We start from the raw sequence: 27,930 nt of genomic DNA on the forward strand, positions 1-27,930 counted from the left end.
GTCGTCTCTCGAGTATAACAAACAGGTCAACATCCTTAGAAACATACGAAGGGAAACATGCTGCACATTATTGATCAACATGGCACTGGCACTAGGAGCAGGTCTGCCAGTCAAATATGGAAGGTAAAGAGGTGCACCACTGTTCTTGGCCACATCACTAAGGTACCCCTCCCCCTCGGCCTCTAGACCCAAATGGTCAGCAAACTCATCTAAGGTAAGCTCATGATCCTCATTCATGAGACGAAAAGAGACAGTCTTTCCCTTATTGTCATAAACATAGGAGCTCAAAAACTCAAGGGTCAAGTGGGGGTAGGATTTCTTCCTCAGGTGATATAACCCCTCCATACCCAGAACCCGAAAGATGTGAAATATGTCCTCTTTAATCCCTAAAGTCTCAAGAATTCCAGGATTAATACAGCGGGTGGGACGGAATGGACGACGCATAAGGGCCACAAAAGCCTTACGGGGATTGAAATCAGAGAATATTACCGATGGGTGTGCCTCCACCGATGGAACCACAGGGTCACGGCTTGACTGACCCGTCTCAAGCTGAACATTACCACGAGTTCTTTTGCTGGGTAAGCCTCTGGTATTCACCATACTGCAAAAGGACAAGTTTAAACAGGGGATTGACACAACAACTCTTATAGAAAAAGACGGTCTGTCTTCAATTGTATACATATTTTGAAACGATCTTTTAAGACAAATTTTATCAGAAAATCATCAAACACCTTACAAATTATATGATTGGAAGCTTTGAGTTACCTCAAGCCACAGGATAAACATCAAACAAGGAGGTTTTCGTTTTTAGCAACCCTAGGATATAGAAATCAAATTTTAAACCATGAAATTGCTTAAACAAGGGCATACACGAGGTTTATATACGATTAAATCCAAGAATTAGTGAGATAAATGCTCGATTTCAGGTGTTCGCAAAGAGAATTCGAAATATAGCTGAAATTATACCATAACTTTGAAAATAAAAAGAGAAATCGACTTAAAACCTTACCTTAGATTGGTTTATAGCAAAGGAGAATGAATTAATCACCAAGGATTGACCCCAAAAGCTTGAGAAAGGAAGGATATGAAGTTTTAGAGAGAAGGAGATGTGAAGATGGGAGGCGGAAATAAGAAAGAATGGGACAAAAATAGGGTTTTTGTATAACCCGAGTAAGTCCCGCTACAGCAATACTCGGTCGAGTGTTGGGCATACTCGGCCGAGTGTCGACTACTCGGTCGAGTATCCTCCTTGCTCGGTCAAGTTTTTAAGGACAGTAGCGATTAAAATTTTCACCAAACGGACACTTGGTCGAGTAGCTTTATACTCGGCCGAGTATGGTCTACTCGGTCGAGTACAATACTCTACTCGGTCGAGTTTCCAAGAGTGAAGAGGAAATCATAAATTTTCATTGTTCCTGCAAAATAAATAACATCGTTCGGAGTTCCGTGCAACCGGCTCGTCACTATTAGAGCTTAGTTCTACCACACAAACACATATCAACACGTATTTTGTACATCCACTACCAATTCGATCAACATTTCTACCTTCATTCCTCACTTTGCTATGAAACAACTACTCCTTACCTTTTAGCATACTTAGCAATTAATTACTGTACCTGCACGGTCTAGCTCCTATAACACATCATCACAGATTCCGCTACTCACAAAATATACACTTAACCACGATTACCAGGCAACAATCACTATACAACGCAATCACCGTTTAACAATCGATTAACTTACCTCTGGTCGCACATCACAACCATTCCATCACCCACTCTAAACTTTAACACATATCATCATAAACATAGATGCACACAGCAATCATCATTAAGCAGTCAATGACTCTCACTAGCTACCCCTTTTTCCGTGTCTGGCTTAAGTTCGATGGGGCCATGATTTTGAAATGAGGGCGCATTCTCACCCAAAATCTAGCATCGGCTGGGGCTCCCAACGCACATACACCAGGTTCATTTTAGTTGACACCCTACATTCATTAGATTCATTGGTTCAGGTTCCAAAATCGTCGGCTCTGATACCACTTTGTAACACCCCCGCACACCAGGACGCCTTACCAAGGACCATCCCAGTGTATGGCGGTGTCACCATCTCGGTTTCCCGAGGAAGTAGATCAAATTAGACAATAAAAGAACAATTATAAAATATTAATATATCTCATACAATACAACTCAAATGCAAACTCTTTACACCTAAGATACAACAACACCACTCATGACACAACATCTCTAGACTGGTAGCGTGATGACTCGATCCCTCCAATCCTAGCAGCCACAATCAACAGTACCTGCTAAGCCAACTTCTCATCATCCCCGAATGGATCACCGCAGGTTTACAAACAACAACACGGGGTCAGTATTACTCAATCAATGTAAGGCAAACAACATGGTAACCAGCTGATCATCCACACTCCCCGGTCTCCCGATCTCACATAGTAACCGACTACACACCGAAGTGTGTAGCCCTGCCAGATTACCCATCGCAACAAGTAATCCACGCCGCCAGTGGGTGACCGCAGCCGATCCCACCAAGTCCAGCTCATCAACGAGCGACTAAAACAAATCCATGTCCCTTAATGTGCACATCCCCTCCCGTGGCGGGTTCCACGGAGGGCGAACTAGGGTGTGAAGCCACTCCCGCAAGTGACTCCACCACAATCACAACACACAACATCACAGCTGTCACAACCACTCCACACCAACACCGTCACCACAACGCCTATACTCCGATGATCAGCAGTTAACAATAATCACGAAACAATCATGCCATAACAATTAACAGTAAAACTGAGTAGGAAACCCTACCTCATCGCAAAGCATGTAAGACATCCATACACAGCCACGCACGACTCCAATAAGCATCCTAACAATGATAACCACCTCCTATTACACAACTATACTCAAAGAATCACCCAAAAGAATACAAGGCAAAGACTTACCTAACAATACGCATCAGCGGTGACATAGACGGCCACCACACACGTCATCCTTCGCTAGCGAATCCCGTCCTTCCCATGATGGGGGTTTAAGCTATTTACACTAGAGTGTGAAGAGATGGGGTGATAGGAGAGGGAGATAGGCTAGGGTTAGAGAAAGAGAAACTGTCGAGGAAATGGGAAATGAAATTAAATGAATCTCGCGAACTTGCAATTTTTATTAACGTGTCGACAGCAGCCATACTCGGTCGAGTACGGGAGTACTCGGCCGAGTAGGCTCTACTCGGTCGAGTATAGGTAATACTCGGCTGAGTAGCCTCAACTAGGTCGAGTAAACAATCCTATAAAGCTCATGTTACAAGCCTGATCCCTCACCCATTCATCCCTAAGGTCTGTTTGGTCAACAAAGTCGGTCAACAGAGTTCTTAAATATCCTGGTTATTACATATGCATTTTGGGAACGTGAAGGACTGTGTTTAAATGAAAGGACGAATTAGAAGAGTAAGGTAAAGAGACGTAACCGGCATTTGAGATGGGCAATCCGGACCCGTCACCAATAACAATTTCGTCGGTGCCATCATATGGGTAATGAAGGTAAAGGTTGGTGAGGTCCGCAGTGACGTGGTGTGAGGCACCGCTATCAAGGAGCCACGGGGAAGGGATGGGTTGAGGTGTGAGAGTCGTGGGGTTGGCTTGGGCAGAGGTGGTGGACTGTGCATCGGGGTTTCGAGTATAAGGAGGGACTTGGATATCCGGGTAAAGGGCTTTGAATATGGGGCAATAGAACAAGGTATGGCCTTGAGCGTGGCACCATTGACATTTACCAAGGAAGGGGTTCTTGGGGTTTTGGTTAGGGGTCGTGGATGGTTGAGTGGAGGGTGGGGTGTGGGTACGGGTGTGGTTCAGTGAAGCGGAGTGTCGAGCATAGGTAGGATGGGCCATGGGAGTGAAGGTTGTGGTCTGGGAAGCCTCGGTCTGTTGGATAATAAGTTCCTGGCGAATTAGTTTCTCATGGAATTCGGAGAAACTAATCAGAGAGTCACGTGCATTGACGGCATCAATGACGGTTTGATATGAAGACGACAAACCATCAATGATGTGATAGTGACGTCCTCTAGGGAGATAATCGTACCAAGCAGCGCGAGGTCATCAACGATTGCTTTAAATTTGTTCATGTATTCGGTAATGGAGGACGTGCCTTTGGTGGTGTGTTTTAACTTGTGACGGAGTTGTTTTATATGGCCACGAGACGGACGAGCGTAGGACGATGCAAGAGCATCCCATGCATCCTTAGTTGTGGCTAGACGGTTGAGAATGGGACTGATGAAAGGAGTGAGGGGGCTTGCCACGGCACCGAAAACTAGTCGATCTTGCCGGAACCAGGTTTGATATGCAGAGTTCGGTACAGGGGATTTGTCCTTATCTTCAAGGACTTTGCACGGTGGAGGAGTGCCATCAATGAATTTTGATAGATCATACCTTTGCAACAACGCTTCAAATTGGATGCGCCATTGATGATAGTTTGATCCATCAAACTTCGTGACATCATGGATATTGACGAGCACCAGAGGTTTCGTGGGCTCGGAGTTGTTGGGAATGGTGTTTCCTGACATTGAAACGGGGGTCGAGGAAGCACAGATTGGTGTTTAGGGTTTGGTCGGGAGATCGAACCTTTCTCCTGATACCATGTAGAGAATGTGAATGAATATACTCCCTCCTATTCTACATAAACTTCTCTCTTTCCCTTTTCATCTATTCACAATACCTTCCCTATTTCCTTATTTAGTAAAATTTTATACTTATTTTAGTCACCTTACCCACAACAATACCCCACAATAATACTTATTTTAATCAACTTACCCCACAACAATACTTATTTTAATCACCCCACCCACAATAATTAATACCCCACAATACCTTCCCTCTCTCCAATTACCAAATCTCACTACAATGCTTTACCTTATTTTAATCCATCTCCTTAATTCTAGTACCCCATGAATACGGAGGTTTATCTAGAATAAGAGGGTGTAATTTATATTGATGTTCAACTGAGTTGTAAATTACATTATATATAGTACAAGCAAATATATTGTAGCCTAAAATTTAGAGATTAGGTGCCTAGGTTAGTGCTAGAAAGAAGGAACGGAAAATGCACGCGGTGCCCTTGAAATTTGATGTTTTGCCCGAAATACCCAATTTTTGGATCCGGAAATCTTTAAGAGGCTATAACTCGTGTTTACAAGCTCAGAAAGTAATGCTTTTTTTTTTCAAATTGATTATCTTTTCGAGACCTACGACTTGAAAAAAAAAATTGTCGTGTTTGGAATTCGTGACCAAGAGATATGGTCACTTAAAGTTTGTACGGTAAAAAAAACTTTGACGTACAAAAACTCCTAGACACGGGATCCAAATACGACAATTTTTTTTTTCAAATCGTAGTTCTCGGAAAGATGATCGATTTGAAAAAAAAAAAGTATCACTTTCTGAACTCGTAGACACGAGCTATAGCCGCTTAAAGTTTTCCGGAACAAAAAATTGGGTATTTCGGGCAAAATTCGAAACTTCAAGGACACCGCGTGCATTTTCCCAAGAAGGAAAGAATAATAACAACTTTGACTAAGTATAAAAATATTAACAAGATTATACTGATGAATGATACGGAAATCATTCACTAACATTTATATCATATCCGCAGATGCTCTTTCTTAAAGTTTTATTTCAGTAGTGGAACTATGATTTATAGTTTTTCTAATCCTCAAAAAAAAAAAAAAAAAAAAAACCTTTTTTTTATTATTATAAGATCATATAATTAATTCTTCCCTTTTGACAGGTGAACGTAGAGTACTAACATCGGGCAATGAGGACACTCCTGGTAAACAAATAATTGGTCCTGTTTTATACGAGTATCATATACAAGGACGATATGGTTCTAATGTGGCAGAGACAGGAGGCTCATATGTTCAACACGACTTGAAATCAAAAATTGGTCCTCATTTAGATTTTACAATGGGTGAGTTTCGAGCATGTGGTATGTCTTGTAGTGATTCAGATTCTTCAGATCATGCACAAAGAACAGATGATTTTAGAGTGGCAGCAGCAGGAGGCTCATGTGTTCAGAATGACTTGGAATCAGGAAGTGATTCAGAGTCAGATTCTAGCATATCAGAGCTAATGGATATGTTTCAGAAACCAGAAACTGAGTTGGTGCATAATGTCTCTATCTCATCTGTCCAACCAAATGTGTACGTACATGGGCTTGCTCACCTTCGGTTTCTCTCTGCCCCGGCTGCTTGGGAATGGTTTCGTGGTCAAGTGGGCGATCTAATCGATTCCCCAAAGATCAAACCCTTTGCTCAGCAAGTTGTTGCCAATTGTCGCAACTCTCCACTGCTAATTTCCGTTGTTGGAAGTGCATTAAAAGCGGAGACCAGTCCCCTTCAGTGGAGGCGTGCAGCGGAACGCCTAGATTCTCTTACAATAGGTGACAGAGATTATTCTTTAAATCCTTATATCAGATATTGTTATGACAGATTAAAAGATCATGACGTGAAGACATGTTTTTTATATTCTGCTCTCGTCTTAGAGAACCAGCAAATTCACATTTCTGTATTGGTAAACCGCTTTATCACTGAAGGATTGCTTGGTGGGGCGACAATGGTTGCGTATAAAAGAGCAAGTGATATTGTAGGACTGCTGGTGAAGGCGTCGTTACTAGAGGCTAGTAACGAGACTATGATGGTTAGGATGCATAATATGATAAGAGATTCTGCGTTAGCAATCCTTCAGTTCAGTAGAGAAGGTCGTCAAATGTTCTTGGGTCGTCGATTGGGGAAATTAGGAACTAAACAAGTTGACAAATACTTGATCAAAATTGGTGATCAACTAAAGGAACCTCCACCACTTGAGGAATGGGAGAAAGCTACTTTTATTTTTCTGATGGATAACGATTTCTCAACCCTTCCGAGCAAGCCATATTGCCCAACTCTGGTATCGTTATTCCTTCAAAGAAACCGATACTTAAGGGTCATACCTGCATCCTTTTTTGATAGTATGCACTCTCTCACAAATTTAAACCTTTCGCAAACCAGAATCAGGTCATTACCCAACTCTTTATTTACCCTCAAAGGCCTCCAAGTGTTAATTTTGCGTGATTGTGAGCACTTGGTTATACTTCCCTCGGCAATTGGACAACTTACAGCTCTTGAGGTGCTTGATCTTCAAGGGACCGAATTGTTAGATCTGCCTGATACCATCAGTGAACTAGCAAATTTAGAAAGCTTGAAAGTTTCATTTTATGGGTTCATAAAGAACAGTGAGTATGCTAATCTTCCAAGGAAGTTGATTGGTGACAGAACCATTTCAAAGCTTCACCTAAGAGAACTTGGCATGTTTGTACAGCCTGGAGATCGCCATTGGACAATTAGTGTATCAGATATAACTAAAGAGGTGAGCCGCTTGTGGTTGACTGCCCTCTATTTTCACTTCCCCGAGTTAGAAAGCCTTAAGTGGTTTTTGCAACGAAGCCAATCTTGGAAAAATGGATATGTGACAGACTTCAACTTTATCATTGGACACGATTTCAAACACGCATTATCTCTAGTTACCAGAGATGCAGAACTAATGCACAGTAGTTCTAAGCGATGTTTGAGGTTTGTTAATGGTGAAACAATTCCTCAAGGAGTGGTGGAAGTACTCAAACGAGCTACTTCCCTTTACTTGGATCATCACTTTAGTATTTGTTTTTTATCAGAGTTTGGAATTGATAACATGGATGCCTTGAAAATATGCATACTGAGTGACTGTCCAGAGGTCCAAGCTATTATACATCACGCAGAAGGCGAAAAGGTTATCCTCCCATCTCTAGAATATTTGAGTCTCAACAGTTTGTGGAGCCTCGAGGCGATTATCAGTGGCCATCATCTATTGGCAGAGGGAAGCTTTAACATGCTAACATTTCTCTCATTGCGCGCATGTCCTAAATTGACCTATGTTTTCAATTTGTCCATGATGAAGAACCTTCCGAAATTGGAGGAGTTGGTGATTGAAGATTGTGTATCCTTGAAATATATTTTCTCTGAGGATGTTCAGTTGGGTTCCGAGGAATTTTCTGTTCTACCTTGCTTGAAAGTTCTAAAACTGTATTACCTGCCTAACCTGTGTGAAATCGGGAAACTCACTTGGGCGAATGTGGAGTGCATGCATTTCTACAATTGTCCGAAGCTCAAGAATCTGTGTATGACAACTGATGATGCTGCAAACATCAAAGAAATAGCCGCGGATAAAACTTGGTGGGATTCCTTGGAATGGGATGAACCTCTATTATCCGAAAGACTTGACAAGCTGTTCACTCAAATCCACCTCGATGATCTGTGATTTGAATGTTAGTATTCTTCTTTTTGACATCGTGTAGCATTTTCTGTTTCATATCAAACTCAAGAATATGGTGGTGTCAAAAGTCTTACTTTTACCTGTAGTAGAAAGAGTAACACGGAGTCTTTTTAACCAAATTCATGCTGTGATGGAATGTAGGTGTAAGGTAATGTACGCGAGCACTGTGGGTTTGAGGAACTGACGGAGTTTGTGAAGCTTGTGATACATTTTAAATCTTATGTACGCGGTTTTTGAGTTACATTGTAATTTTTTAATGGGTGATGTTCTTTCATTGTACGCATTTTACTCTATCAAGTAAGCATTTTCCAATTTTATCCTTTTTTTTAATCATCTTCTCCCCTCTTGCTTTTTTACTCTACCAAAACTCAACCGCCTTTTCCATTTTCCTTCAAACATTCAACCATGATGATTTGTGAAATTATTTCTGGATCATAAAGCAAACTAAGATCATACTCTGATAAATTTCCAATGACTTGAAATAGATGAGCAAATTGGAAGCAAAGGGTTATGAGCATAATCTCTAAATCAAGAGAAAAAGAAGATTCTCAATGGTGTACAAATTGTACATACTTCAAAGTACAATTACTTCCCTTACCCAAATGCAGTATAGATTGCCTAATGCCCCGATAATTCCGCGTCATTAATCGTACTTTGGATTTAATACTAATTAAAAATTTCAAACCCCTAATTAAAGACAAAAATCATTAAATCAAAGTAATTCCCAAAAATTAATGTATTCTATTGATAAATTGAAGTTGTTACTTGTTGGCTATGAGAAATTAAGATACATCATTGAAGAATTTGAGAGAAATTTAATTAGGTTTGATGAGAAAAAAAACAAAGAATATTAAGGAGGGGAAGGATAGTGTTTGGAAACAAAATGAAAAAAGGGATATTCTACATGGTACCCCTCAACTTTTTGACTTTCTACGTGGTACTCCTACACTTTTTAAAACATACATGATACCCCTAATTATTGTCATTATCACTACGTGCACCCCTAAACTTTATTTTCCGTCAATTAAACTCAGTTTTAGGCGTTAAGTGATGATTTGGGCGCATAACCAAGCTTGTCATTTATTATCCCATGACATATGGACTCTATTAGGCTCAATATCCATCTCGATCTTAATATTTATTGATATATATGGGCTAAAAAATTTTTGACGGAAAATTTATGGATCCCATGCCAAATTATCACGTCCAAAGATGGATATTGAGCCTAATAGAGTCCTTATGTCATGGGATGATAAATGACAAGCTTGGTTACGCGTCCAAGTAATCACTTAACGTCTAAAACTGAGTTTAATTGACGAAAAATAAAGTTTAGGGGTACACTCATTGATAATGACAACAATTAGGGGTACCATGTATGTTTTAAAAAATGTAGGGATACCATGTAAAAAGTCAAAAAGTTGAGGGGTACCATGTAGAATATCCCATGAAAAAATGTACATGAAAAAATAAAAGTTGTACCAGAAAGAGCAACTACGTTTTTAATTTGAGCGTAATATTTAAATGAACGAACTCAGAAATTTTATAGTAAAGCTCATAATTTTTAATACAAAACTCTAAAACTTTATTATAAAACTCAAAAACTACACTATCTGTTGTAGTACCTCAGATATGTATAATAATTTACTTATTAGAGCTTGTTGTGATAGCTTGAAATCTTTTCACATATTTTGTTTTGTAAACTAATTTATACACTTTACACCAAAAAAAAAAAAAAAAAAAAAAAAAAAAAAAAAAAAAACTAATTTGTACCCTAATTCAGTTATGTTTAATTTTTAAATTTCTTCATAATAAATCTCGTATCTACTAAAAGACCAAGTATTGTGTGTAAAAATTCATTTTTAAAGGTGAATTATTCTAATATATTATGTAAAGTCATGGTCTCATGCAACTATTTTTTTTTTTTTAATTAAAGAGATCGAGAAGATAGTTTAATTGATCTAACTTAAACTTTATATTACATTATCTTATACATAATATAGAGTATTTTATTTTCGAATATTTTACCTATCTTTAATACTTGTTTGCATGTTCATTTTAGAATCTTTTGATGATTAAAATAAAATTTGATTATAGTTTAATAACAATAAAATTTTGTGTTTTTTTAAAGGATAATTTGTGAAACACTCCCTTTTATATAGGTGAGTTTGTAAAATACTGCCTTTTAATCAAAAAATTGTGTAACACTCCATTATTAATCAATTTTATGTTTATTACTCTCAAATCAAAACCTCCAGTGGGAGAGATTCTTTTTCATGCCAATTATTTATTTTTGCACGTGTGAAGTTCCCCCTAAAACTTTTAACACTATTTTTGTTTTTTCCCTCCATTTTTTATGTTTATTACCCATTTTTAACTAAACTCTCTCTCTCTCTCTCAGCATGGAACTGGATTTTTCCAATTAAAAATAAAAAACGGAATAAGCATCACGTGAGCAAATTCAATGAATAATAAGGCATAAAAAGATAGGGAGCCTCATAAGAGATTAGTCAAAGTTATGCATTGGATACAAAAGTTATGCATAACGTATAAACTTACCACTATAGCCAAAAAGATATGCATTGGATGCAAAAGCTAATTACTTCTCAATTCCTGAATTCAGTTACGACACAAAATACAAAAGTTGAAGGCTAATTCTAGAAACAAAAACAAAACTTTTGGTGCACAGCCTTCAGTTCAGCTCACTGATCTTCTTTAAGTTGCGACGGAGTTGGATGTTGTTGAAGGTTGAGTTGTTGGATGACTTTCAGACGGTTGTGACCGACTCTGAGTTGGTTGTGGTTGACTTCCTAGCAATGCCAGTATGCCACCTCCTCGGTAGATGTTCTTGGATGCCATGTAAAGTGATAAGATAGATATTAGACTGAAGTTTTGAAGGGAATGAAATTTAGCCCTACATGCTTGTGAGCTTTAAAAGTTGAATACCTGATTTCCTCTTGATCTTTTTTCTTTTACAGCAGTTGTAGGGTTCTTGCAAGTTTTATTGTAATGTCCTACTCCTCCACAATTACTACACATATTGCCCTTCTTCTTTCTTTGAACAAATTTCTTACTTTTACCTTTGGTTGGGCCTCTTTTCCTTTTTTTTGCACTTGGCCTTCCTGGCATTTTTCTAAATGGGGGAGGGGTGAGTTGGGGATGGTTTGTTTTCTACCATTCTATAGGTCCTGGCAGATGGTGTAAAGAGTGGGAATATGTTTTTAGGTAGGTGTCTTTTGTGTAGGCGTCATGAACAAACAATTCAGGGACCAACCTCTTTTTCGTAATACATGCAAAAGCATGAGAACATGGTATACCTGTCAAATTCCACCTGACACATCCACACGTCTTTTTGTCTAAATTCACAACAAACCTCTTCTCTATGTGTTTGACCTCAAACTCCATGAAATCTGACTGTATGAAGGTGCATTGTCTAGACTCCTTAGCAGCCACTTGTAGTTGTTTTCTCGCATTGGGCATTATTTTATGCTCATAGGTACTTGTACCCTCCCTTTTTGACCGCATCCTTTTCATTGTATACCTTCTAATCCACTCCATCATAGTTAAAATAGGTTTATCTCTACAACTCCTTTGCACATTGTTGAAACTTTCACAGCAATTGTTTAAGAGAATACCTGATTTTGTCTTAGTACTAAAGGCATGCCTGGACCATTGTTTTGGACGGATATTAGCTAAATACCCATGTGCATCTTTTGATAACAACTTCAATGCCTCCATGATCATACCAAAGTCACTCTTTGCATAAGCTCTAGCAGCACTCCAGAACAGTTGCTTGTACTCCTCTCCACTAAAGCTTTTGCTAAAGTTAGCCCAAATGTGTCGAGCACAAAATATGAGTTCAACATTGAGACACACTTTATTAAATGCCTCAAGTAGACCCTATCAAATCAACAAAAGTAACTTGCGTAAGCATTGTAATACACATGAAAAATGGAAAAAAAAAAACAGAAGCTGGTCAACATTACCTTTTGCCTGTCAGAAATGAAGGTCAATCATCCTTATGCTTAATATGTGTGTTATCATTTATAACTGACTCTACATCACTCATTAGAAGTTCTAGGAACCAAGTCCAAGTGTCTTTGTTCTCAACTTCGACCACTGCCCAAGCTATTGGAAAAATATTGCAATTTCTATCTTTGCTAACAGCTACTAGCAATTGGCCCGAGTAAGCTCCCTTAAGATGACACCCATCTAATCCTACAACAAGTCTGCATCCAGCTACAAACCCTTTTTTGCACCCATCTAGACACATGTACATTCTTTGGAAATATGGTGGGGGCTTATCAATGCCACTAAGTGTGACAAACATGGAGCTTCCTGGGTTATGCTTCTTAATTGTCTCAGTATAATCCCACACCCTCTTGTATTGCTCTTCATCATTCCCATATATCATCTTAATTGCTTTCTCTTTTGCGTAGTAAGCTTTGTAATACTTAATCTCTACACCAATGTCTTTGAAAACACTCTGAATAAATATTTGAAGCTTTTTGTGAGGTTCTAACCTAAAATCCTCTACGTATTTCTCTGCCAAAAACTCAGATGTTACCTTCGAGTTGAAATATGTCCAGCTACAAGTGTGTTTCAACCTCAGACTCTTCACTTGAAAAGTACTTTCAGCCTTCAACTTCTTTCCATGTACCTTGGAATTACAAGTAACATCACTCTCACACTTGCAGGCTGGAAGTTTTCCTCTTTTCTTCACCCAAGCGCATGCACATCTATGCTTACAATACACAGTTACTCTCTTAGTACCATTGTGAGAAAAGTAGTAATCATACCCATTTTCTATTGCATGGTACCTTAAAGCTTTCTTAAAAACTAAATGATTAGGAAACTTGAGACCTAAACACAAGTTTATTGGCTTTCTAAAATCAGTTTGTTGGTTGAAAGTTGGGTATTCTGTTTGCTCATTGTCAGATCCACAGTCACTGTTCAGCTCCATCTTCATCAGACAGTATATCATCCTCTTCCTCAAGATATAGCCCCTCAACTTCTTCACCTCCCAATTGAGTTAAATTCCCTAAAATAGTCTCAACATTATCTAGAATGCCAGCATCAACAAATTGTACAAACAAGTCGTCATCTTATGCATTTTCTAAATCATCTTCACTAAATGCTACATTTGGATCAGAAATACCATCTTCTTCATTTTCATAACTTTGTGACTCATCAGAGATAGGTTGTTCAAATGAGGTATTGTTTGGAGGTGAGTTAAATAGTAGAGCACGTGAGTTTTGATGTTCTAACGAGTTTGGTGAATGGATAATTGTGTTTGTTTGAAGGGAATTTGTGGATTTAGGAGCATGAAAAGGCTAATTGTGTGAAAACATTGGATTTTTCCTCCTACATGTCAACTTTGATCTCAACTGGGCTGGTTCACTGAAAGTAGTAAATGGTATAGGCTCATTGAAAGTAGTAGATGGTGTAAGCTCAAGTGTGGCAGATGGTATGGGTTGTGCACTTATGCATTAATTTTTGTTGTAAATGGGGTAGGATGTTGGACCACATACAAACTAAGCACACCATTTTCCTCTTTGGCTATATCCCCATCACTTGTGATTTTTTTTCTCCCAGCAAACAAACTCGGCCTATGTCTTTTGAACCATAACTCATATATATCATCATAATGCAACTCATTTCTAAGAATGTCAACAACATCCATTCCCGTTTTCAAATAAACGGCTCCCGACACATACTCTGTCCCACACTTTGTATTAGTGACAAACGACCCTCCATGACAAATCTTAAGGTTAGCTTTGTAGTTATGTTGTTTTCCTTGCAAGCTTCCTTTAACACTTCAATATCAACAATCAAAAACGTCTCAATCATCAAACAATGCAATTAACCATCACAACAACAAAATTACTAGTTAAAACAAATAACTTATTAACTAAATTAATACTAAACAAATTAACTATGCTAGTGCTCATCCTATAAACGAAGCAATACCAACGCAAATTGAAAAAAACAACAATTAGGATTGAGATTGAGCAACAACAATAATTAGGGTTAAAAATACCGACCACTGATTTAAAAGAGAACATATATATGTAATAACCAACATAAATTGAAAAACAAACATACCAAGAAGTAGAAATCATTCTGCGATTCAATAATGGTGAACGAGAAGAGGAGTGGGATATTTTATTGGAGGAATTAAGGTGAGTGAAGGATTTTGTGGGATGAATTAAACTGAATTAGGGATATCGTTTTTGGGGGGGGGGGGGGGAATTAAGGTAAACTAGATTTTGTCCGTCGTTGCGACGAAATTTATAATATTGGTTCACCTCTCAATATTAACTAAAATGGTAAGATATTGTGGATGACATGAACAGAAATGTGAAATTATTGTTGGAGTCAAATTTAATTTATCAACCTCTTTATTTTTAAAAAATATTTTTATTTTTATTTTATAATTATTAATTTAAATAATTATCTAATCAAAACTAATTTAATCCAGATAATTAATAATTGCATTAGCAATAATTATCCTTTTTATATATAGATAGAGTCCACATTGTACCTAAAATACATATTAAATCCAACTTTATTTAGACTTGAATTCCATGCGTTTTTTTTCCTATATTGTCTTGATTTAGCAATTGGACAATAGTGTTATTATTGTATATTTTGGTTTAATTATAATTATTAACTTGCCATAAAAAAAATGAATCATACCTTAATTTAAAGATACCAATTATATTATTATCAACAAAATTTGTGAAAATACACCCTGTATCAAGAAATCACTTTATAGACATCAAAAATATTTAATTTTAAACAAAGGAAATAAAATAACGTGAAAGTGTTAAAAATAAAAGTATTCATATAAAAGTACTCAATCTTTGTCAATCAAAGAAGAACAACAACAATAACACTGATTTAGCTGATGCCCCAGATCGTTTAATCTCTGCAGTTTGCTACTTTTACCCTTTTTTTGACGGTATAAAGTATGGTAAATACCTAATTACCCAATTTACCCCTTTCCAAATTGCCCTTCAACCCTTAATTCCTGCAATTAAAGCTTTTAAAAGCTTTCCCTTTAATGGGGTTTTAGTATTTTCGACACTTTATTTTGTTGTTGTTAGAAACCCTAATTTTAGTAGATATGTTAGGTTCAATACAATGCGAGCTATTGTTCTTGATGTTTTGCTGATATTTCCTGATCTTTTGGAGAGAACTGTGAATCCTACAGGTGGGTTTGGGTTGGATTTGGTGATGAGTTTGGATAGTACTGTGTTTTTGTTCTTGTTGATTAGTTTGATTTACGGTTCGTCGTTGTGTGCTCTTGGACAAGTCCCTAGATTGCCCATTGTTGCTGAAGCTGTTGAGAGGCAAGTCCCTTAGTTTGTTTCTTTTCATTTGGTTTCGGGTTTTTGGAGTTTTATGTAGTTATATGTGCCTGTTTCTGTTTGAATTGTATCAAAGGTTGTATACTTGAAAAGATAATGTTATTGAGTAGAATGGTATATGTCTGCTTCTGTTGCATCCCAATTGTATCGAATTTCGTTCATTTGATATGAAAATATTGAGTAGGATGGTATTTTTGAGTAGGAATGTTGATGTATGGTTTAAATCGAATAATTGAGCAGTAATGTATTATGTTGTTGTTGTAATTGAGCAGGAATGTAGTACTGTAGTTTCTATGTTACTGATTGTGTGGCATAGTTAACCTGAGATTAGACGTTGAGGGTTGCAGTTGTTCTGTGTACATTCTATTGTGTCTCGAATAAACTTACATACGTGATACATGTGTATGTTTACTTAAATCTTGTATGTTGTCGCTATGAGACTGCAAATGTAGTTGGTTGGGATAATGATAATTGTTGTCGCCTGTCTGTTTAGTGGTTGTTTGGTTTACTGTAGGAATTATCGGTGCTTAGTTCTAAGGAATTAGTACTGTGCATGATAATGGATGTCGTTTGGTTGTCCACTTAGCGCAGGGGTTATTCAAACACAAATTAATTAATTCCAACCGCTTTCACAAGGCACATCATAATCACGCAAGATATATATCTCATATTTTCATCTGGCATCTATTCATACTTTCAGAAAGTAGTATTTCATTTAGCAATTTATCAACTGTTATTGAGTTTGATCCATGTCCTTCCTCGTCATATGCTTTCTTTCTTTGCTCTTTCATGGAATCATATATATCAGATTTCTGCATTCTCGAGGTGTGTTTTGAAGATCCTCATTTGTGGAATCATATATATCAGATTTCTGCATTCTCGAGGTGTGTTTTGAAGATCCTCATTTGATAACATGCATGGTTTATATATATACCTACTCTGTAATTAGTAGTTCTTAACAAATTCAAATGGAAAATAGATCTTTTGTCAGTTGTGATTAATTATAATATAATTATTATATCTTTTGCATTATCTGTGTGGCCAAATTTATATCTTTTCGTACATATTAATATTTAAAGCGGGTCATTGAGTACAATCGTTTATAATATGGAAAATTATGATTCTTTACAATATGACATGTTACTTGTTAGAGCATGTGGAACATTATGATTCTTTACAATTTAAGTGCTTTTTCCTATCTCAGTTAATAATAAAATAAAAATAATAAATACCTCTTATAGGAGAGGTCTATCACTAATAATGAGATACCGTCTCTCTTAAGAATGTACGGAGTATAATATAATGATAGTGATTGATTTGTTATTCCACGGGATGTGAGAGTATTTGGGTCATATTCAAGTTCTATTTCTCCAATATAATAACTTTATCATATTACTAATATATATACTAATACACCTTTTTTATTTAGCCTAATAATTATTGTATACAAACTGCTATAATTAAGTATAGTCAATTAACTACGTCTGCCTTTGAGTTCCGACATGGATCCTGATTTAGCCTCTCCAGTAGAAGTTGCGATGACATATGAGATCGGAAATCTAATTGTGTTGTGCCCTACATACCATATTGGGAAGGATTTAATTTGTAATGAAGCCATAACCAAAAGAATAAACTTGAGCATGGCGTTACTCAATGACGTAGGTGCTCCAAAAGAGTCGATGTCAAATTATAGAAGGATCTAATCTATTTTTAGATGCAAAATAAGTAGATGTCAAATTATTGTAAATTGTGACGATTTGATATTATACGAACACAATATTTTAAATTATATGTATAAATTTTTCATAATAATAAGCTATTGTGAGATCATTTATCATGAGACCTACTCATTTATTTCATTGTTTATGTAGTATAGACCTTGAATTAGTTCTCAACATACAGAGGATACTAATTATACTATTTTATATGGAGTAAAATTATCTTGCTAAAGTACATGATAATCATAATATATAATGCATGAAATAAGCCTGAAAAAAATTAATAACTATGGTTCCCCTCATATTAAGTACTGTCAAATATAAGTACTACTCCGTACGTAAACACAAAACACAAAAACAAACTATCATTAAATAATGAGAATACATGTATGTAACTACGGAGTATGTTTGTTTATGAGTATGTTTGTTTATGTAGTATAAGACTCAGGCAAGAAAGATTGGTCCTTTGGTGGTAGGCAAAGAAAAGCTTACATATTGACTCATCAGTCATCACGATAAATCTTCATGAATATCGTACAACTAATATGCGGGGAAACAGCAAAACCTATAATGATAGATATTGTCGTAAATAAATGCGGAGTATCTCAAGTATGGCAATTTTCATATATTATTCGACTATATTACACTGCATAATTTGAAAAATAGCATACGTTAACAAGAAAGGAGCACAATAAAATACATTATTAAAAATAAAAACTTCAAATGAATAAAATTACTTTCTCTAAAAAATCTAACCTTAGTGGCGTAATCGTCGATAAAACTGAGCATCGTCGATAAAATTGACTTGTGGTACAGCAAACAATCCTATAGTCAAAGAACAAAGTATGAGATTAGTAACAAATACCAAAAATACGTATGTAGTAATCCATATACCTTAATACAACAACTATGGAGTAATAATTAAGAAACAATATGCTGCCTATCTAAGCTAATGATGATATGCATCAATAGTATAAAACTCTATTGTGTAATATACTGCCTATCTACGGCAATGATAATATGCAACAATGGCAATATCTATGTATATATAAGAAGACATACGATCATGATTGTATTGTATTAGAAGTCTACTTTGGTCTAGCTTTTGGGATATATAAATATAATTATTATATCTTTTGCATTATCTGTGTGGCCAAATTTATATCTTTTCGTACATATTAATATTTAAAGTATATAGGTGTTTTACAAAAGTTGGAGACTCTAGAATTGCCTGAAAAAAGCCTCTTTTATATATATATATTGATTGATTGATTGGGGAAAATTAGAAGAGGGTGGTTTTTTTTTTTTTTTTTTTTTTTTTTTATAAACGGCTGATGAATCACACGTGCGAGAATAAGAAAAGGACGGAGCTCTGGTTTTTTAACAGGGGAGGTTTTAATTTGGGAGTAATAAACATAAAAATTGATTAATAAGGGAGTGTTATACGGAGTACAATTTTTTGATTAAAAGACAGTATTTCGCAAACTCACTTATATAAAAGGGAGTGTTTCACAAATTATCCTTTTTTAAACTGAAATTCTAATTATATTTTCAAAGGTTATATATCAATGCATAAATTCAAAGAATAAAATATAAATTTTTAACCAAAATTTATTAAATACTCCCTCCTATTTCATTTGTTGTTCCCCTTTTTCTAATATATGTGAAAAATATTTTATTGAAAAGGGAACAATAAATGAAATAGCAGTGAGTAATATATTTTAAATTTTGTCATCCTAACCCCTACATAAAAACATGTATAGACAAAATATAATTCTCCCGCCATAACTCCTTGTTCTTTCTATCTACTTTTTTAGAAGTCAACTTTTTGAAACTTAGAACAATAATAAAGTATAAAATATAATATTTCATAATATGATATTTACATAGTTATCTTTGCTATAAAAAAACGTAATTGATATATACATCCCTTTGGGTTGTATCTAAGCATTAGTTATTCTAAAAAAAAATCTTATATTTTCAATACAAAGTATTGTTAACGTAGTTGTTTTTTCATGGACAAAAATTACTCTTTCATGGACTTTTTGTCATTAGTTTTTCACTTTTCCATACCTTACCCTACCCTCAAAAAACAAAATAAAAAAGCTTTCTTTAATTCTCTTCCTCGCAAAATTTATCAATTCCGTCAAATTATTCAATTATAAGCGCTAGTTCTCATGTCGATCAAGTAATAATTCTAATATATTAACATTATTAACTATCAAAGTTAAATAAAATGATTATTATGGGAGACGCTGATAAGCAAATTTCGTACCACTACACTAGTGACTAGCCTTTGTTTGTTGATAGAACTATAGGTTTTTTTTTTATATTGTATAACGAGGTCCAAAAAAACTTGAGGCCCATTTTCTTTGCTCAGCCTGAACCGGGCCCAAGCCGCCCTTCGACAAAGGCGTTTTGTGGCAGTTGGCTGCGATGGTAGGTAAGCCGCAAAAGGGGTCGGTTGAGGTGGTGGTTGTGACATACTGACATATTGTGGTGCAGGAAATGGGTAATGAGGGAATAAAACAGTAAAACTACAACCAATAAAAACCATGATTGCATACATAACAAGAAAAAGATGGTGGGCCTCAAAATCCCCTTTCTATAAAAGCCAAAATAATTTAAGAGATTCTCTTGGTTCCTGGTTTTAAGGAATTGAAAAGTTTTTTTTTTTTTCTCATAAGCAACCCCACCCACGATCATCTACCCAATTAATTTCTCACATTACAAACCAACTCCAACTCATAGTCTTCAGATTTCCACAAAACCACATTATACAATCGTATTATGTAAATAAGACAATATAAATATACATAAATTACAAATAATATGGGTTATAGTAAATTTAAAAATTCTTTCAAAAAAAATGAAAACGCTGATATATTCTTCATATTTTCTCTACAAAATAGCACATGAAATAAAAGCAATCAAATTGTAACAGCTAAAAATGAAATCTTTGAATCATATACAATTAAAACAATGCATATTGTCAAATAATCAGAAATAACCATAAAACTTATTGTAAAAATAGTAAAAATAACAGATTTGATTAATTTTACAAAACAGTCCCAAATAATGATGTGCATGTAACAAGAATTGTGATAAAATGACAAAAAAAAAATTGAAAACAATAGAAAATAGAAAAATCTATTGATATTATAATCTTCATCAAAAATCTGATCGTTTCTGAGAAATAAATGAAAATTACTTTTTGAAAAATTATTTAACCTTCAAAAATCCGACTCTTTTCCAAAAATTATTTGAAAAACTCATCATAAAATCGTCAAATTTACGGGGGAAAAAAGGAAAAATTTAAAATCTTATAAAACCACATGCATGAAAATTATCCAATTGAATTGCTAATCATACTTAAGAAAAAAAACAACTAATACTATCAAAAAAAAGGAATTGATAAAAATAAAAAAAAGTACCTAACTATATAATAGATTTGATGTATTCAAATGATTCGAAATTAAATACTGTTTGGGATTTTATTAATCTATACTTCTTAAAATATTAGATGGAGAGAAAGAGAGTTTAGGTGTATAATGTTTTGTTGCTTGGTGTATACTGGAAGGCGGCAAATTAATGAGTAACTGAGTGGTAGTTTTTTTCCCCCTCTTCGAAGGGTAAAAATTCACTGGATTTGTAAACAAGGAGTTAGTGGGCTATTAATATATGTAACTGTTGGGAAATGTGTCCTCAACAACAGTGCGATCATATGATTTAAATATCATTATTAAATCTCATTTTAAAGAATACAATTGGGAAGTATTTATACTGTCAACTGGTCCACACATATCGGTAATGATTGGCTGACTAGAGTTTGACATTACTGTCGTGCGACGGTGGTGATCAGTTGATCCCCTAGGTCATACCTATAGGGCAACACTCTTAATTGATTATTTAATTAATCGTATAATGTTGCGAGTTAATTAAATTACTTGAAAATTGACGGACGATTTTGGAAGTAAAATTTACGTGTCTCATTTAAATGAGATACGGTCTGAGTATTCGAATTGTATCTTTACTCAGATGAAATTATTGTTTAAGGAAACAATTGAAATTGAATGAATAATTATAAATACAAGTTGTTGTGATTTATAATTGGTAAAATATTTTGGTACAAGTAATTATGAATTACTGAGTCGATTTTTGTGTATGACGTATTTTTATTAATACGTTGATTTTTAAATGTGTTAAAAATACATAGCAATTTTATGTGACATGTGACATGTAACATATTGACAAATTGACAAAGATAATATGGACACCATATTAACATGGCCGAAATTCTGAAGACAAAATAAAAGACCATGACTCTTCCTCTTCTCTACACTATTTGGAGAAGATTAAGAGTTATGTCCTTTCATCTTCTTTTGCCCATATTTTACTATAATTACTAGTAATCAATTCATTCATATTCTAAGCTGAAAAATAAGTGTTGTTAGTAAGCAAAACACTTCCTCTTCCTCTCCTCCAAACCGTGACTTTGGGAGCATAAGGAGACCATATTTTTGGTTCAATTTTCATGCAAAGAATTAATATTATCTAGTATACATAATATTGGTTTTAATTAAGAGAAAGCTTTGGGTATAAAACCTTGGGAGAGATCCTACACTTGGGTCTTTGTTCATCCAAAAGGAAAGCTCAAGAACAAAAGAAAAGGAGATTTCTTTTGTGCCCATATAAACCGAATCATCAATGTAAGGACATGATTTCTCCTCTATTTTATCTTTTGTTTGCATGCATAAGATCATTAGTTAATTTTATGACAAATTAAATTAAACATATATGAGTATGTTAGTAAGGATATAGAACCACCTTTTCTTCAATTGGTATCAGAGCAATGGTTGTTTGCATGCAAATCGGTTATAGTTTTTCCGAGTTATATGATTAACATACAAAACTTGTAAATTTGTGTAATTATGATATATCACGAAATAAATTTATGCATGTTAAGTTTCTGGTCCTAAAATGTTTTTAGGATATTTTGGTTAATTTACGGATTTTATTGTTCATTATTTATAATATTGGCATTAAAATGTGATTTTTATGATAAAAATGCCATTTTTGGACGAAAATTAGCTAAACTTCGAATTTTCCAGTGGTTTTTGGATATGTTTTCACATATATTATTATTAGATGATCTGGAAAGTTTCATAATTTTATGAGTTTTTATGCTCGAAAAATGAATTTTTCATTATTAAATTCGTTTTTTGGTGAAAAATAGGTTAATATGAGATAAATTTCGATTCTGGTCATATAAATTTAGTATGTTGTCACATGCAATTTTACAATATGTGTGTAAAATAATTGACTATATTGAAGTCTTTATGCATGATTTATGGATTTTTGAAGAAAAATAGCATGAATAGTGACTTAATTAGTGAAAAATTGCTAAAACATACTTCATGACTAAGGAAAAACGTCCAATGTTGCTTTTTATTATCTTTTTCAGATCTAAAATTGAAAAGTTGATGAAAATAATTTATCTCATGTTTTTATGATTATTTTAGTTAAAATCGATAAAATGCAACATTGTTTTTCCGGATAAAATTTCGAAATTTTTAACCTAAGTTTTTGAACATTATGAGTGTCATGGTATTTTTCCAGAATGTTCATAAGTTTAAATTTTGAATTTTGAATTTATTTGAAATTTTTATGATTTATTTGAAGTTTATAGCATTTTATTATAATTTTAAGTCCATTATGAACAATATGAGTTAATTATGGTTAAAAAGTTAGTGGAGACTAATTTTGAGTCCTAAGAAGTTAGAGTAATTAACTTGAGCATAAATATGAATTTATGTACATAAATATGAATTTATGTAATTTTGGTGATTGTAAAATGTTGAATCACGCAAATCCGTAAAAACCGAGTAATATATGATATTGGCAAATTTAAAGGCGATTTAGCATAAAATTGGGCATGTTCATACATATTATAATGCTGCATATTTCAATTGTTGAATGAATTTTATTTATATAATTTTTGAATTATGTAATTTTACTTAGTATGGCCTTAGATTTTAATTGGTATTACCCGAAATGTATGAGAATATCGATTCGGTTGTAATTTTATTGTGATCTGGTATCACCGTCTTGTAATTTAATAGATTTATTTTATTATAGTTACATATGTATAATAGGAATTATGTAATTTATTATGTAATTTTAATTCATTCCGGAGTTCCTAAAGACGGATTTCCTAAAGATGACGATACATAAAGACGGTGTTACCTCGAGATGCGTGCCACAACCGAAGTTCAAGGGACCAATGGAGTTGGTTTCCGAATATGTAATAGTTAAACAGTTTTCTATTTCTAGGAAGGCCATACTAGGATTTTTCTTATGTTTTGCATTTTTATATGTCACATGCATCGCTAAATCGCCATAACTAAAACATGCATCATCGTTCTAATCAAGTCCATCGACCGTGTCAATTACAATTATCGTAGTTCACCGCTTTAGTTCACTTAAAACGTGATAGATAATAAATTGACATGACCTCTCGCTAAAACAATCAATTGAGATATAGCCTTACCAAATAGTAGAAACCATGAAAACCTATTTCGTGAGGGAGTGCGCTCGGCCTACCCCGGGGTACAAACTTTGTTACGTAGGGGAAGTGGGTGATAAATGTCTATCCACCGAATTCATGTTGATAAGGGATGTATCGGCTATCCCGTGCCCAAGTTAATATGGGTTTGGATAATGGACACATTTATTCGAAATTTGGATTGAACTCAACAAAAGTTTTTTGATAAGGGATGTATCGGCTACCCCGTGCCCTTGTCGGATGTGTTTTGGGCTAAAGATAAATGTTAATGTAATTTTATCGACCGAGAGTTCTAAAAGTAGAATCGATTAAAGAGTTAATCCACCGAGTTGTATTGATGAGGGATGAATCGGCTACCCCGTGCCCAAGTTAATATGAATTTGGATCTCGGAATCATTTATCATAGTTGGGTAGAGGTCACTATGTAAATGCCTTACTTGTTATTTACAAGTATTATTAAATCGATAAATGTTAAGTTTTCCACTATTCCGTTATCATATTGTTCTATTTCTTTACCACAATTCATATACGATATCATTTCGATTCACAACTCCATTAAAACATCGTAACTAAAGACAAAATTTGAATTTTCTTCTAAAACCTCATATGAACCATTGCTAAGGATCTCTTGCAAAGAGTATAGATTAAAGTTATCTATTATCAAACAGGTTTTTGATTCTAGACTAACACATCTACTTACAATGGATTGTTTTTCATGTACTTAAAAGAATTAAGTACCTTGAAATGATTGTTTTGGTAATTAGTTTTGTCAGAATTCGTAATTGACCAAAATAACGCAACCACTTCAATGAAAGTTTTAAGACTAAAACAAACAAATGAAGAGTGGTCTTCATAAATTCAATTTAGCTTCTCAAAGCAAAGACTCATTGAAATGAGTGGGAGCATTCTCTTAAACCGTTAAGATGAGAACGAGGTTCAAGAAGTAAAGATTATAATGGAATTGATACAAGGTAATGTTAAAAGTAAAGTTGTTGAGAATGACGATACTAAACCTATCAATACCGACCGATAAAGTTTCCATTGTCTTAAATGTTGGACACGAGAAAGGAAACTACCCCAAATTATTGAAGAATCAACAAGTTAGTTGTGGGACATCTAATGAGATCTTCTTCTTTCAATGTTTATTTGATTAAACATAAATTTTGCTAGTACCACTTCGTCAATATTAGAAACCGGTGGTGGTTTTCATCATTATGTTTGATACATAGGATGATTAGAATATGACGACTAGCAACAATAATGCCGAGAGATAGAGTAATTGTGTACTCAATCTAGTTTTTGGATTTATAGTTGTACTTAATTGTGACTATTAAGTACATAAACTCTAAATAAGAATATAAATTTGTTAAGATACAAAAGAGGTTTTCACTTTTGTGACCCTATACACCACGATTTGATGTATGGGTGGCCCATTATCAAGGTGATTATATTCTAAACCAAACTAGAATAACATATCATGTAGATGATATCAAATTGGTAACCCAAGATTAAAACCTTAAATTTTGGAATGATGAACGCAAAGAGTTATCGAGTACTCTTGAAACCATTAGATTGTTAATGGTATATGCGTATCTTGTATTCAAAGCAAGATGTCTCGTGCCTTTTGGTTGAAAAGGAGATCGAGGTTTTAAATCATTGATACAAAATAGGTTGATCATTTTCTTTTACCAACGATTTAAGTTGACACTAATGTGTTCACTTAATAAGGTAAATAAAAAAAAATCTTTGAAGAAGTTTAAAGAGTTCAAGGAATCACGATTTAGTCGTGATGAGATTATCTAAGTGAAGACTTTGATATAAGCCAATGGATATGTGATATAGTATCACAAGTTAATCTCTCTTAGCACACATTATGGAGTAATGTGTGGTTGGATAAGAAATCAAACGCTATTTGATATGGTTTGGACTTCAATCAAGTTACTTTGAGTTACTTGATACTTTTGGGGATTTTATCATTTTGTCTAAATTATTTTTCCACTAAATAAAATCATATGAGATATGAAATGGTAAGGGTACCATGTTTGTAAGTTTTCACAAGAAACAAATGCTCATTTTTCCTTATTATAATCACGAGTACACCAGGTTGTGGCTCGTGAAGCTGTCTTTCTAAAAATACAAGTTTATTTCTAGAAGACAGAGTGGGAGAAAATTATTCAAGAGCCACAAAGAATGTTATGTCGCAAGAAACTGGTCTTTCTTGGCTTCATGAGACGTTTTGTGTAAGACGTTGTTTCTTTAAAACCTAGGAGGTTAAATTCGTCACTTGTTAAAGATGATGAATTCATGCTACTTTTAAGAAAGTAAAGAGCTTATAACTTACAAAAGAAATTGTTTGATTCAAGTTGATTACTTCTAGAAAGTAATGAACATATGACTTACATAAGAGTGTTTAAGTCACAACTCAATACAAGGCTTAGAGCCATGAAAATCCGAAACAAAAGGGCTTGATTAGTGACAAAGAGATTGCACTAATGAAAAGAGATTTCAAAGCAAGATTGGTTGCAAAGGGTTTTGCACTAATTGAAATACTTAAGTCTATTTGGATCTTCTTAGGGATTGTGTTTCATTATGAGGATATGAATACAACAAGTGAATCTAAAACCCACTTCTTCAATAGAAGGAATGTATTCAATACATGTCATGAGTTTTATAGATTCTTGCAATCCTAAAGATAATGTGAAACTTAAGAGAGGTACTTAAGTAGGGCATCAATGAGTTGGAATCAACATTTTGATCATGTGATAAAACTTTTCTCGATAAGTCGAGAAGTTGTTTTTATACATGGAGTTTAGTGGGAGTTACGGAAATTTTAATTAGTCCGATATGTGGATGACATATTGATCATTGAGAATGATTTAAGACTTTTGGAGTAATATAATACATCCTTAATATCTAGATTTATGCAGATAAGTCCATGTGATATTAGCGTCAATAAGAAGTCTTATGTTGATAAGATTCATGACTAGTTCAATTAAATTGAACATATTTGATTGATTTCACTTGCTTCCGCTGCCGAATCAATTAAAAAGGAAATGATGTATAACACTTCATATACTTTGAGTATGATGAATTGTTTTCAAAATCGAATTTAAGTAATCTTTACCAAGTGAGCCATAAAGATTACCCTTAAGTGCTTGCAGAAGCATTAAGGAAGTAAAGCAAAGTGTTTATGATGCAATTTTGTGTAAGGGTGTTACACAAGTGACAATTGACAATTGAGATTGCGCATGGTTTCCGACAAAACCATAATCAAAACACATTAGGGTGGTTAAGAGACCATTGTGGCTATGTTATTTAAGAAATGGATTTTCTAGAATCGTTCTAGACAATAAAGAACAATGAGAGATATTTATAACGGAAATTGAGTACACTTTCAATCATGAGATGTGCAAGAAGGATGAGTCCCGCACACTGTGAAAACAGTGGGAGCTATTCTTAGGCTAGAGGGCCTATGTCTTGATTGGATCTCGACACGTACTCAGAAAGTTTTGTAATGCAAATGTATACATTACAAAGGAAAACGAGTATGTAGTAAGGTTGAGTAAGGTACAAGAAGTTGATAAAACCTACTAACCAAAGCCTTCTCAAAGGCTAAACATGATGAGTCATGTCATTTCAATTGAGTTGAAACGAACAACTACGTACAAGATCAAATTAGATTATAGAATATGAAATAGTAATCAGGCATTGACTATTCATATGTGATAATCGCATTTGTCGTTCGAGTTTTTATTTAAAAACTCCTTTTGTACTTTGTTACATCCAAACGGGTTGTAGTGACAATTGAACCCCGTTAAAGTGAACACGGATTAACATTGTATTCGCCCATAGTCACTTGTATGAGGTGACGTCTCGAAGTGACTAGAGTGTGATGCGATTGATGGCAAGTTCAAGTGCCATAGAGTCATGTGAGAT

The 27,930-nt window shown here is 34.6% G+C and overlaps 3 protein-coding genes across 4 annotated transcripts; 2 read left to right on the top strand and 1 right to left on the bottom strand.

Annotated features, from left to right (window-relative positions):
- The first annotated feature begins 79 nt into the window (after positions 1-79).
- Positions 80-8,326, top strand: LOC141608450 (disease resistance protein RPS2-like). The gene is made up of 2 exons (XM_074427805.1): positions 80-101; positions 5,784-8,326. Exons 1-2 carry the CDS (start codon positions 80-82, stop codon positions 8,324-8,326), a joined length of 2,565 nt encoding a protein of 854 aa, XP_074283906.1.
- Positions 8,327-10,817: 2,491 nt separating this feature from the next.
- On the bottom strand, positions 10,818-14,562 carry LOC141609309 (uncharacterized). Of its 2 annotated transcripts, XR_012527350.1 has the most exons (4): positions 14,444-14,562; positions 12,325-14,154; positions 11,285-12,238; positions 10,818-11,185 (listed from the first exon to the last, which is right to left on the bottom strand). XR_012527350.1 is itself a non-coding variant. In XM_074428408.1 (3 exons), the coding sequence occupies exon 2, from the start codon at positions 13,320-13,322 to the stop codon at positions 12,348-12,350; it is 975 nt and encodes a 324-aa protein (XP_074284509.1). In that variant the 5' UTR covers positions 13,323-14,154; positions 14,444-14,562; the 3' UTR covers positions 10,818-12,238; positions 12,325-12,347. The 2 variants fall into 2 exon arrangements, 1 of the variants encoding a protein (XP_074284509.1); XM_074428408.1 differs by having other exon boundaries at positions 10,818-12,238.
- LOC141608451 (protein TIC 20-v, chloroplastic-like) lies at positions 14,475-15,902 on the top strand. Its single transcript, XM_074427806.1, has 2 exons — positions 14,475-14,493; positions 15,195-15,902. The coding sequence occupies exons 1-2, from the start codon at positions 14,475-14,477 to the stop codon at positions 15,704-15,706; spliced, it is 531 nt and encodes a 176-aa protein (XP_074283907.1). The 3' UTR covers positions 15,707-15,902.
- The last annotated feature ends 12,028 nt before the right edge of the window (positions 15,903-27,930 follow it).

The sequence above is a fragment of the Silene latifolia genome, chromosome 10 (genome assembly GCF_048544455.1).
Source record: "Silene latifolia isolate original U9 population chromosome 10, ASM4854445v1, whole genome shotgun sequence".
Taxonomy (NCBI): Eukaryota; Viridiplantae; Streptophyta; class Magnoliopsida; order Caryophyllales; family Caryophyllaceae; genus Silene; species Silene latifolia.